Source organism: Dendronephthya gigantea, unplaced genomic scaffold (assembly GCF_004324835.1).
Source record: "Dendronephthya gigantea isolate DGI-Jeju-01 unplaced genomic scaffold, DenGig_1.0 000096F, whole genome shotgun sequence".
Classification (NCBI taxonomy): domain Eukaryota; kingdom Metazoa; phylum Cnidaria; class Anthozoa; order Malacalcyonacea; family Nephtheidae; genus Dendronephthya; species Dendronephthya gigantea.
In genome coordinates this window covers 711,188-723,723 of record NW_021163106.1, presented here as the reverse complement: position 1 = coordinate 723,723, position 12,536 = coordinate 711,188, and the positions used below count along the sequence as shown (strand labels likewise).

Genomic DNA, 12,536 nt, shown 5'->3' with positions numbered 1-12,536 from the left:
TGGACACATCGACGCATGTATATATAGACAAGATCAAATTATAGCTTCTAGCTGAAATCACCCTTTGCTACGGTGAAAAATTTGCAGTGATACTGAAACATTATAAGTTTCTTTCTATGTAACCCTAAAGTAAGAAGTCATGTTTGTCCACGTGGAAAACATCATGAATTTTATCGACCTTTAACAACTGAAAATGTCAGGATAACTCGAGATGCTCAAGTACCTTATCGATAAAGAATATTTTTATGGGAAAGTATATTATTAGCATATTATTGATAATTAGGTACCTTAAATTGCACGTGCCTGCTCGTTGCGGGCGGGCATCGGTAAATAGCCACATTAGATCCGGCTCGTATAGGTCCACATTATAGCCCCGTTTACACCACACTCAATTTATTGGCACGGCACGGCTAAAATGGGTACCCGTGCCCATTTCATCTGTTCTCGGCCTTTGTTTTGGTAGCCTGAACACTATTAAAATTGAGCACGGGTACCAATTTTAGCCGTGCCGTGCCGATAAATTCAGTGTAGTGTAAACGGGGCTTCATTAGTTTTCACGCTACCAAAACAAAGGCCGGGCACGGATAAAATGGGCACGAGTACCCATTTTAGCCGTGCCGTGCCAATAAATCAAATGTAGTGTGAACAGGGCTGATATCTGACTTATAATCGGAACTAAAAACTGAACCACTATGCACCTCACCAGCCTGTATTCCTTCTGATAATTATGTTAAACTGCCTGAAGCGAAACATAAAACGCATGCAATGCCTTCAACCAGGGCACAGGAAGCGTGCAACCCAGACGGGTACAGGTATAGGTTGTAGTAACACATCATATACACATACACCGGCCTATTATGATTATTTCCGAAGATCTGGAGAAATCGATCTGCACCAGCTATCGTGACACCGCGTTAGCAAGTTGCACCGAATTTCAGCATCTTCCTACATCTTTGCTGTATAAAAATATTACGAACGGCCCTATAGCAAACCTGGGCTATTTTTACTGCGAATTGTACCCGATTCTATTCCCTTGCCTTCATGTAAAGCTTTCAGCACACAAACGGTTCTTAGATGTGTATACAACGTCAACAAATAAAAGCAAACTAGGAAAAAAATTCCCTTTGTCGTTTTTCGTTAGTATAAAAGATTAGTTTAGACCAGAAAGTCAGAATATAATGTTCATTTGTCATCAATCAATCAATAAAACTTTATAAAATTACGCTACCCTCGTCATCTGTCGATGGTTTTCGTGAGGGGCGTCACACAATTACAATAGATTAAGAATATACATATGTATACAAGTAATAAAAATAGTACTATAATATAAACGAATAAACATGTAAGTATTAAAGAAGATAAAAAATAGGAATAATCGATGTCTGACTCAGTATAGTTACAATATTTTATCATATTTTAAAGATACCTAAAGATTTTGCTTCCTTGGCCTGCTTTGGTAGACTATTAATACCATAGCGCAGCCCCACTGTAACCAAAACTCTTTTTTAAATTCATATTTGACGAAACACATTTCTCTTAAGCTACGTGAGTTTAAACGTTTCATGTTCCGTAAGAGCAGTTGACGTCTTTACGGTGCCACTTTCATGATAGTATCTCTTGTATAAATATATGCAAACCAAGATCAAAATGATCAAGGATACTATGGCAACAGGAACAACTATTGGAATGACAGATGATACCTTGCTCAAAGTAACTTGAAGTTCTATAGAAACGAAATTAAACTGTATTATTTTTTGGATTTTTAAACAATCATGAGTTGTACTACCTCGAAGTTTATCACATAGAGTTGTAAGTGCTAAATATTTTTTTTATTTTTAGACCTTTTTATGCATATACACCAAAGTAGAAGTAATGCTTTTGTTGATCAGAAGAATTTTCAATTTTTGGCTTCCAATTAATATGATGAATTGTGGCTCCTAATTCCTTGTTTTACTGACGTGCACAGTAAGAGCCATTTTTGCTTTGCAACTACTGAAAAAAATATTTCACATCGTATATTTAAGAGGATGGTAAATTATTTTGGTTTCTTACTTTCAATGTTGAACACGGTCACTTTCTTAGATGCTTTTCCAGCAGCATTTTGTGCTGTGCATCGATACGTCATCTCAGGTTTTAGCAGACGATCAAGTCGTAAGGACGATGTTTTACTTTCAAATTTCCAATCCTTGTCATCGCAATTGCGGGTGTAGCATGAATACCAGGTGTAGTCAATCTCGGGTGGGTTAACTTCGTTCACGGTACAATTTATTAACATTCCTTTCGTAAATATCATTCTCTCCTGCATATTTATTATCACGGGTGCCACTGTGAAGAGATTTATAGTAATAAAAATAGAAATAGAACACGCATATATGAATATGTCCCTGCCCCGCTATGCACTTATCGAGCTAGGGACGCTGCTGACTATAATTATTATTGATTTCGTCAGAATGAGTCTTCACGTATACAATGTATGTTTATTCGAAGCCACCTTGAACATAGACGGTTTTACTTCGTTCCACTATGGAAAAAATATGGTATTTGTGGCGTTTTGTCGACTTTTTTTTCTTTCTGAATAATGTTTCACAATAATGTCCTTTAAACATCAAGTTCTTTTGTTATAATTTGTTTTGTGATAGTTTGTGCCACTGCAATCTTCTGTCATGCATGTTAAAATTACATCTGTGTTTTTATAATCAAATCTTGAAAAAATGAGCAAGAAAATGAAATACAATATATCTTTTATTTACCGTGGACTTGTAGTTGAAACATTTTTGAATCATTTCCATATGCGTTACTTGCGTTGCATTTGTAAAAGAGATTGTGCTGAGGAAATTCAAGATCCTTTATCTTAAAACTTTTCTTTGTTATATTATGATTCGCCTCGTAAACTTCGCAACTTCCTAACGGCAAACATTGGGCTATAACTTCCCACATCTCCCCATCTTCAGATTTCCACCAGTAAATATCAGAAGCTGGATAGGATAACACTTCGTACGATAGAGAGAAAGTTTCTCCTTTTTTCTGACGAAAGACAGTGCGCGCATCATCTATGCGAACTACTGAAGCCTGTGGGGCTATAAAATATTATTTTAATTAGTTTTAATTTTGTCGTTCTAGCTATAGATCTAAAAGCGTTTAAATATATCACGTTTCTTTTTCAAAATCCATACTATTCAGATATGCTATACCCATACTGTTTCCTCAATCCTCACTATATGGATATGATAAACTTCTATAATATTTCTAACTAGCAGTCATATACTACAATTACTAGAGTATTTCCATAATATAGACTTTGAAAAAAAAAAGAGATATTGCGAATATTCAGGTCGAAACTGCATGAAATGGTAACGGAATAGAAAGAGAACTTCATAAACTAATTTTTCGAGATAAAGCTCTTTCTTCTGCCGATAATAACACACATATATATATAGCTATATATAGCACTACCGGCCTTTTGAGACCGAGGGCACTCGGACCGAAGCTGCCGGTAAATAACGTGTTTATTTTTTAACCCTGACTTTATTGACTTTATGAAACACAAAAAATACAACAAATTTAATAAATAAACTATAAAACTATAAACTCAAGCCATTTTAGAATTTAAATACGTCAACAAGATAATTTGGCAAATATTGTCTAAAATTATACCATAGCAACTAAATCACGGCAAATCGATTAAAATAACAACGTATTGACAGGGGAAAAAGGCGTAAAAAATCCAAACTAAGAAGTTTTCTGGTATGTTTTTTATTTTTAACATTCTTTTAGCCTTTGAGAGGTTTTCACCGCACGTTGGTTTGGTTTTGCGGTTTTGTTCAAATTTTCCACAGCGGTTCGATTGCATTTCACAGCGGGCCGGTTTTTCTCAACAGGCCCGCTGTGAAACGCTCTTCTTGCTTCACTCACACAGTTAAACAATATTTAATTGTTTGTTAGAGATGTTCATTGAACATTCCAAATGTTGGACAGAAATAGAAAATTATAAAACCTTACCTTTCACAGATATATTCACGGCCATATGGGTTATATAACGCACAGCAAAACGACTTAATTCACATTCATATGTCCCCGTGTCACTTTCGGATAATGAATTTAGGCGCAATTTCCTGTCTTCTTTAATTATTCTGCTGGACCCGACTTTTCTCCATTTAAATCTATACTTGTTGGAGGCTTCTTCAACATGACATTGCAACTCAACACTGCCTCCAATATCATATATGGAATAATCCGGGTGTTTCCTTATTACTGGAACCGCGTAAGCCTTTGGTTCTAAAAACGGTAAATGTTTAATCACTTCCACTGTGACATCAATATATTGACCAACTAAAATATTTATAAGAGGCGACTAAAAATTTTCTTTACTATTTGCATAAGCATTTGGTTCTAAAAATAGTAAAACCGTATTATATTCTGTTCAGCCACAACTATATAGGCTATTGAAACATTCTAAAACTAAAACTAAATGTTAAGGACATTGTTTATGTTTCTTTGCGTGGGCGGATTTAATTAGCCTCTGTTTTCGCATAAAGCGTATATAGTATTTTGTTATATAGGTTCTGTGTAAACTCACTAAGTCCCTCGGAAGCATACATTAAGTGTATAATATACACCCCCATGTATACACCCCTGTATATATACACCCCTGTATATATTGTATACACCCATAAGAGTCGGTTCAATGACAAGCCTTACCTGATAGAAGGAAGATTCTGAGAGATTTGGTACCACAAGCGTTGCGCCCACAAGCCCTACATGTGTACTCCTCGTTCGCCATGGCTTGCGTTAGATTTGTCAAGTTGAAGACATTTCTCGAAACCATGGTTACTCTGTTGTTGTCGGTATTCATTTGGCTGTTACCATGCCAAAGAGTTACGTTGTCACTTGTATTAACAGAACAATCGATTACCAACCACTCTCCAATCAAACGAATTTTATAGAAAGGAAGGTCTTTCAGGCATTTTATAGCTAAAATAGAAAACAGATCTTTATCAATTGCAAACGTAAACGCAGCGGAAAAAGAGCTACCCATGCAAGCGAATGGTAAAATTGCTATCACATCCTGGAATGAATAATCCATGTGATAATGTTACATAATACGTATTTAGGGGAAATCTAAAAAATATATATTTCATCGAAGTTCATGATTCCCCAGTCAATCCCTTTAAATAAACTTTGAGGTGACCAAGAAAGTTCGTTATGTCAGGGGGGGGGGAGAGATACTCATATGCCTTCGCCAAATATTTCGGCCAATGAGTCCGCAATATTTATATACGTTGCTCTTTGATGGATGCACCAATGAACACAACAATCTTGCAATATAAACTTATAGTTATAGTTATAGAAATAAAAACGTTAAAATATGATGAAAACGTTGAAATAAATTATGATGAATGCTAAGGATCAACGACAGAAATGCTAACGATTTGCCTTTTGGCAAAAAAGAGTACAAATTTATCAATACTTCTTGATATATAGCCAAAATATGACCAGGGAATTCGAAGAATAACCGTTTCCTTCAAGCAACTAAAATCTGTTTATTTTCGCCTTATTATCTTGTAACGTAATAAGCTGGCGATTTTTAAGCTAATTTTCTCTCGCCTCTGAGCCCTCTCCCACACTTATGCTGAACAACAATAACTTAATGCTATTCATAGATGTAGCACTGACTGTATGCATCTTAATCGGAGTTAAATAGTAAATCAAAACCATGCAGGTTTATATACCTGAAGGGATGGCTTTTTTATTAAAGTTATCTGGCAATCATCCAATTTCTATTTAATGGGCGTTGGATTATTTTTACTTGTGAAATCTTCAACTCATTGAATTTGAGCGTAAGTGAGCTTTTACAATACAGGCATTAGAGTCAATTGTCTAAATATTCAAAAATATTTAACGCTTTGCATGTACGTAAAGATTGAATTGTCCTATTGAATTTAACCATGGTTTAATTTTTTTGAAGCCTTAAAGATTGAAATTAATTGCAGTTATTCAAGCTGGAAGAGTAACAAAATACGAGTTTATATTATTATTGTAACAGAAAACGGGAAAAGTTTACCTCAGTGTTATGTGAGTATGTTTTTGTATACTTTTTATAAAGCAAAATTGAACGGCCAATGTTTACACTAGCCGGCTTTATGATTATTTTCGTAGCTAATGATGGTAAATATACTTGGTAAAATAATTATAATATAGACTGATTTGAGTTCTGTGTCATTTCATAATTAAAGTTTAGGTCAGGTTAGCTAAGGGAATTGAAATAGCGAGGGTTGCTGCATGCATGCATGTGTTTCTAGTTCATTACTCACTTCTCGAGCAATTACTGGTTTCAACTTTTAGTATCAATGTGGAGAGGAACACAGCTGTAAACGTGGTAAACTCTGTAAACTTCATCTTTTCAATATCCTGCAGAATAGATCATAAGTTAATCAGTTTACTGAACATCACGTAGGGTGAAGTTCGGAAGAGACGAATGTTAAATCATCCTCAACTGACGCAATGCTGCAGCTACCGGAGGGGGTTTAGGGTAACGCTCCCCCCCCCGAAACATTTCTTCGCCCCGAATTGCCCCCCCCCCTGCGATTTTTTTATCTTGCGCCGCCACCGAACCACGGATATTTGTTTAAAGGAAAAAAAAACACTGTATTTATTTGTTAATTTATTTAGCCGCCCGTAAAATTTCGCCATTCACACGATTCCTAGAGGTGTAAGAACGCAGGTTCAATGCGATGTTTGATTTCACTACATTTTTTAGGATACCTACCTGATTTATTCAACATTATTCAACAAACGCCCACAAAACCTAATGTTCACGAGTGATTTCTAGCTAGCTCTGCGGATATATAATTATAGCTCTCGTGTACAAGAGGCTCTGTTATAATTGGCCGCTTAAGGTGGAATTAAGTCCGTATGTGAACAAAGGCGGTTTGTTTACATTTGAACTTTTTAACGGGTACAATGGCTATGTTAATATCCATACAGACCATACTCTTTATAGTTTATAGCCCGCTTCTAAATAAACATATCTTAGAGTTTAGGTATGTGCTTAAAATTGTAAACATGCGAAGTTTGGGCAAATTTTTATAGAGATAGCCCTGCATTGCTAGGAGAACCGTTGCGCAGAACGATCTTAACTTCATATTTAAGGCTTCTGTTGTTACTGAAATATCATTGTTGACAAGGAACTTTGAATTTGAATGATTAATCCGTGTAATTTTGCATTCTGCCGAAACCTCATTATCCATTGCTGTAAATGACCTTGTACATAAAACAGAAAATAGTAAAATACACGGCCGCGGCGCAAGCTATATAATTATATGCATGTTTCGAATTTTGAAACGACGACGCGATGTAAAGTTCGAAGAAACAAATTCGGGGATATATTCTACAGACAACAATTTAATAGTCTTGACCAAGTAACATATAAATGAATAAACTTACAAAAACCGCAGTCCCGCTTTGTCGAGGCGAACGATGCATAAACCGAGATGTTCGAACAGCTGGATGTGTTATTTGAAACCACGAATTTTACAACTTATAATTATTATTACAATTTTTTTCGACGAATGACGTAACCAACTGGGCGAAAAACATGATTGTGCAAACCTTTAGCCACCTGTCTCAAATCGAAACTAGTTATACCGCGTTATATAACTAACCACAATTAACCAAAAAAGTCCTTGTTATTGTTCAATCGAACTGAAAGCCGCTACAATAATCGTGCGCGGATCGAAAAGGAAAATTCCGTCGGTCGTTGAAAGCACATGTAAGCCGCTTCCACTTTAGCTTATTAGGCAAGCAGGTTTAGCGAGAAAATAGCATGTTGAAGGACAGGCAGTATAATGGAGACGTTAGTATGTTTCTACTGGAAAAAATGAATTGTATATAATTTATTATAAAAAAGAAAAAATCAAGATATTTCAACGTAATTGATACGTTTGCGGTGAAGTTATATATATAGGCTATGTATATTTGTTGTGATTTTTGGCAATTCACTCGATGCATGCGAATTGTACGGGTTTTAATGGGTCTTAATTTCGAGTGGAATTATACACACTTCAAATTCAAGCCAGGAACAGTTCAGTGAAGGAAAAATGAGTCAACTATCGGTCCTCCGGCACCTACGCTTTTGCGATGCCGGTGCAATGTCCTTGCCAATGACTTGAGCACCCTTGGTGAATGTGTATAAGTGGGTAAACCCGGGAATAGGTGAGGATAAATGAAAGGTGATTTATTGGTTCGATTCCTGCCAGAGAACCGATAATCGACTAATTTTTCCTTTTACTTTTTCTGGCTTGAATTTGAAGTGTGTATGATTCTACTTGAAATTAAGACCCTTAGAAAAAAAAATATATAGAGGGTGTACAACATTTATGTGTATGTAATGCCTGATCGTAGACATTGAAATTCCAACAATCCAAATGTTATATCATTATTCAAGCCATTCTTTAAAAGTTATAATGAATGGAAATAATTAGGATCATCTTTAATATTCTTATACCAACAAATATATATATATATATATATATATATATATATATATATTAATATACAATGATATAATGATATAATGATATAACAATTAGAATGTGTATGATCACGCATTATTATTTAATCTGTATAAATTATACGCATAAATATTGTAAATAAATAATAAATAAATAATAAATTTGAGGCCTAAAAATGATGCAAAATCGTACAACTCGAAACTTTTGAATCAAATGAAGAATGTCTGGCACCGTTCTGTTGCGAATAGATGTAGCTAGTTGGTTTAATTTTTACGAACTTACATCCACTGCGGAAAAAAGTAGCTACTAAATATGATATAGGTTTTTACCCATTTAATATATTTTCATCTCTGTTGCCTATGCATGCATGGCTATAGTAAGCTATGCTTAAACTTTAGTCGTTTCAGATTTCCACACTGAAAAACTTAAATTTCCTTTAAGATTTAACCGGTTATTCAACACAAATACTTACAGTTTTTGCTTTTCAAATGAAGTTTTTCACATTTAATTGCAAATGTATCGTCGTCTTTATGTATTCACAAATGATTGCCGTTCATCGCTTTGAAGCCGGGATAACACAATATGATGGTATATTTATATATGCATTCATTAAATTTATATCTATCCAGCTTTCACACAACCGAAGCCTGAGAACTTTATTTTGCGGCATGCAAATACATTTTTGCGGGTTTCGCCGGATTAGGGCGAGGCTGAATTAGTCTATAGCCATGTTCACACCACATCTATTTGCATGGCACGACTAATATGGGCATCCGCCTCCATTTCATCCGTGCCCGGTCTTTGTTTGGTAACATAAAACACTAAAGCCCCGTTTAAACTATACTCAATTTATTGGCACGGCCGATATGGCTGAAATGGGTATATACCCGTGTCCAATTTTAGTAGTGCTCAGGCTACCAAAACAAATGCCGGGCGCGGATGAAAAAGCCACGGGTACCGTGCCGTTCTGATAGTAATATTCACCGAAGGCGTTAAACGAACGTAAATTCAGTTATGTAACGAAGTTGAATTCTGATTCACAGCATTTGTATAATATATGTAAATGTTCATATGCGCATATCGTTTATCGTTTAACTTCCTGTGAGATATCGATTTGTTATCGCTACATGTACAGCCTAGTAATATCATTTGATTCACGATCAGATTTAAGAATTCCAAAATATTCAGTATACTTTCGAGAATAGAAATATTTTCGTAATATATCCAAGCAAGTACTTTGGTTTAAAACTGGCCGGGGTACATTCGCACAGAGCCAGTGGCGTAGCCAGCCCGGCAATTTAGTCATGCTATGCTAATATTTTGGTGATCATTGACTGTGAAAACAATGAGTTTCTAAAGAAATGAATAATGATAATAACATAAAATTTGCATAGCATGACTAAATCGTCAGGCTGGCTACGCCACTGCGGCAGAGCTATACATGCACGACGATCTTAGAGAGTTAGTGAGTAAGCTAATGTATATACCGTTTCCCGAGTTGTGAAATATACTGAAATACCACGGGCACAGGTCCAGAGTTATAACATATCATGCAAGCAAATTCCATGTTCGTTCCGTACGTACGTAAGCAAGCAAACGTTCAGTTCTCCAAGCTGGCAACTTGCGTGCGAATAGATTAAACCGGACGTTATTAAACGTTTGTCCAATAAGAGCTTGCTATTCTCAGTGGCGTAGCCAGCCTGACGATTTAGTCATGCTATGCAAATTTTATGTTATTATCATTATTCATTTCTTTAGAAATTCATTGTTTTCACAGTCGATGAACACCAAAATATTAGCATAGCATGACTAAATTGTCGGGCTGGCTACGCCACTGGCTATTCTACGGATTTAGCGTTGTTGGCCGATGGGAAACTGTGTTTTAACGATTGTTTCCTTCAGTAATGAGACTTTGCGTTCGTTTAACGCCTTCGCTGTGAATGTTAAATGCATGGTATGCAAACAAACCAGCTTTTCATAAATTCAAGGAAAACATTAGCACGCATACTTGTATATTCGTTCGTTCTCGTTCTACGGTGCTGGTTAAGCCTGATTCTCATATTATGTCACCGACGGTGGGCAGTGTCTATTGTCGGTGATCACTTTTTTTCTTCGTTAACGACCACAAACAATACAGGGTGAGTCCAAAAAAATTGAAATTCAAATTAGCCGCATAGCGGCTTTAATGTGACAGAAGTTGCCTAAAATATTTCATGGGTATACGAAGCATATCATATTAATTAACCTAAAACATAAAGTTTGTTCCCATTGGAGTTAAAATGCATTCTAAGCTCTGTAAATACAAAAGAACAGTTTTATCAAATCGTTTTTGTTGATTGTATGTACATGGGAATTGTCATATTCCAGCCATAAGTTCACAGCTAATTTGAGTTTCAAAGGTGTCAGTTTATTTACTCATGCACTCTGTACAACACCGACCGTCGGTGACATATGAGAATCAGGCTTTAACTAATACAAGCAAAGATGAATCTACTGGGTCCCACGTACAAACTCGTATTCGAAAAAACACCTCGCATTTTTCTGAAACTAGAATCCGGTGTAACAACTGGGAATCCTATAGCACTCAACAGAGTACGCACAGAAAGTCCGCAATAACCTTCCGGGGCCGGTTGTATAAAACTCTTAACTACGTTTAACTACTTTTTAACCACCCAACTGTAGCTAAAACGTAGTTAACTTTAATCACGAAGTTAAGCCAGTTGTATAAAAACGTAGTTAGCGTTAACTACTGTAGTTAAAATCTAGTTAAAGTTAACTATCCTCAATTAAGGGTATCGTTAACTTTTCAAAACATAGTTAAAAATGGCGTCTTGATTCTTGAGCTTTTCAAGAGTAAGAAAACATTAAAATCAACACATACCAAGGTTGTCAAACGTTATCCACTCAGAAAGGGCCCCGTCGAAGCTTGTAAACTTTCAATATGCCTTTATTTATTTGGGCAGCAAAGGAGTATATTTTTGCTTCGGGAGACGTGTCGATGCCAAATTACAATCCTAGCAAAGATTAGCCATCTCCATCTTCAATTGCAACCGGTATTTTGACTCAAAGAGACCTTTTTATATTAAGAGCGCCGTTTCGTTGAATTATTTTGAACTTTTCCCTTGTTTTATTGCATTTTTAACAATATTTTAGATCAAAATACTCTCAATTTTTGTAAATACGAGGCCACAGTCTTGTTCAAAATCAATAATAGCGGTGAATAATTTTGAAATACTCCATGCTATTTCTCTGTTTAACAACCCCACGCAAGCTCCACGCAAGTTAACTACGTGATTAGTTAATCATCCGACTAACTACGTTTTGTGCAACGCAGTTAAGTCGTGTAGTTACTGTAACTAATCATAGTTAAGAATTTAACTACAGTGATTGGCGCTAATCATAGTTAAAGTTAACTATATACAACCGGCCCCAGAATGTTAGGCAGCTAGCTAGAGAGCACTTAGATAAGGTAAGGTCAACCAATAATAACAAGAAGCCGTATGCAATAGGTCAGACCGTTTGGTGAAACGCCGAAGCGAATAGGGAAGACCTATCGCGTGCGTTTGAACGAAGAAAAAGTTATGGTAGTTCATCAACCTTAAGACAAGCTATATACCATGGTTATCAACTTTGGCAAAACATACGTCCTCCCGAACGTTATGCTTACAATTAAGTAAAAATCATTGATGTGTAAAAATATGTAAAAATACGTGTTATCGGGGAAGAAAACTTAAGTGAGGGGAGCATGTAACAGTACACCAATATAAGTACATTGTAATTAGATGACAAGGATGAAAACGACACTTATAGAAACTGGATTCAACATGTGTGTGTCTCGTATAATCAAGCAGCTCGATCCGAGTACAAACATGCAGGGTTGCCAGATTTATGAAAAAAGAAGCCAAACATTGTTTTGGTTGGCCTTTGATTTCATTGTTTGAAACAAAGACAACAAAGATTAGGGTAATAATATTTGTCTATTTATTGAGTAATCTATAGCAACCCTGGTTACAAATGCAGTACGCC

At 35.9% G+C, this 12,536-nt stretch overlaps 1 protein-coding gene across 1 annotated transcript; it reads right to left on the bottom strand.

Annotated features, from left to right (window-relative positions):
• Positions 1-1,348: 1,348 nt before the first annotated feature.
• LOC114534000 (hemicentin-1-like) lies at positions 1,349-11,403 on the bottom strand. Its single transcript, XM_028555639.1, has 7 exons — positions 11,392-11,403; positions 6,312-6,408; positions 4,699-4,971; positions 4,000-4,275; positions 2,751-3,077; positions 2,053-2,325; positions 1,349-1,723 (listed from the first exon to the last, which is right to left on the bottom strand). The coding sequence occupies exons 2-7, from the start codon at positions 6,394-6,396 to the stop codon at positions 1,542-1,544; spliced, it is 1,416 nt and encodes a 471-aa protein (XP_028411440.1). The 5' UTR covers positions 6,397-6,408; positions 11,392-11,403; the 3' UTR covers positions 1,349-1,541.
• Between the last annotated feature and the right edge of the window lie 1,133 nt (positions 11,404-12,536).

Excerpts from the sequence above, each read along its gene's own strand:
- LOC114534000 (XM_028555639.1), bottom strand. The coding sequence starts at position 6,396 with ATGAAGTTTACAGAGTTTACCACGTTTACAGCTGTGTTCCTCTCCACA. Across the intron at positions 4,972-6,311 it reads AACCAGTAATTGCTCGAGAA|CTATAAAATGCCTGAAAGAC; the intron begins GTGAGTAATGAA and ends TTTCTATTTTAG. Across the intron at positions 3,078-3,999 it reads CGTGAATATATCTGTGAAAG|CCCCACAGGCTTCAGTAGTT; the intron begins GTAAGGTTTTAT and ends AATATTTTATAG.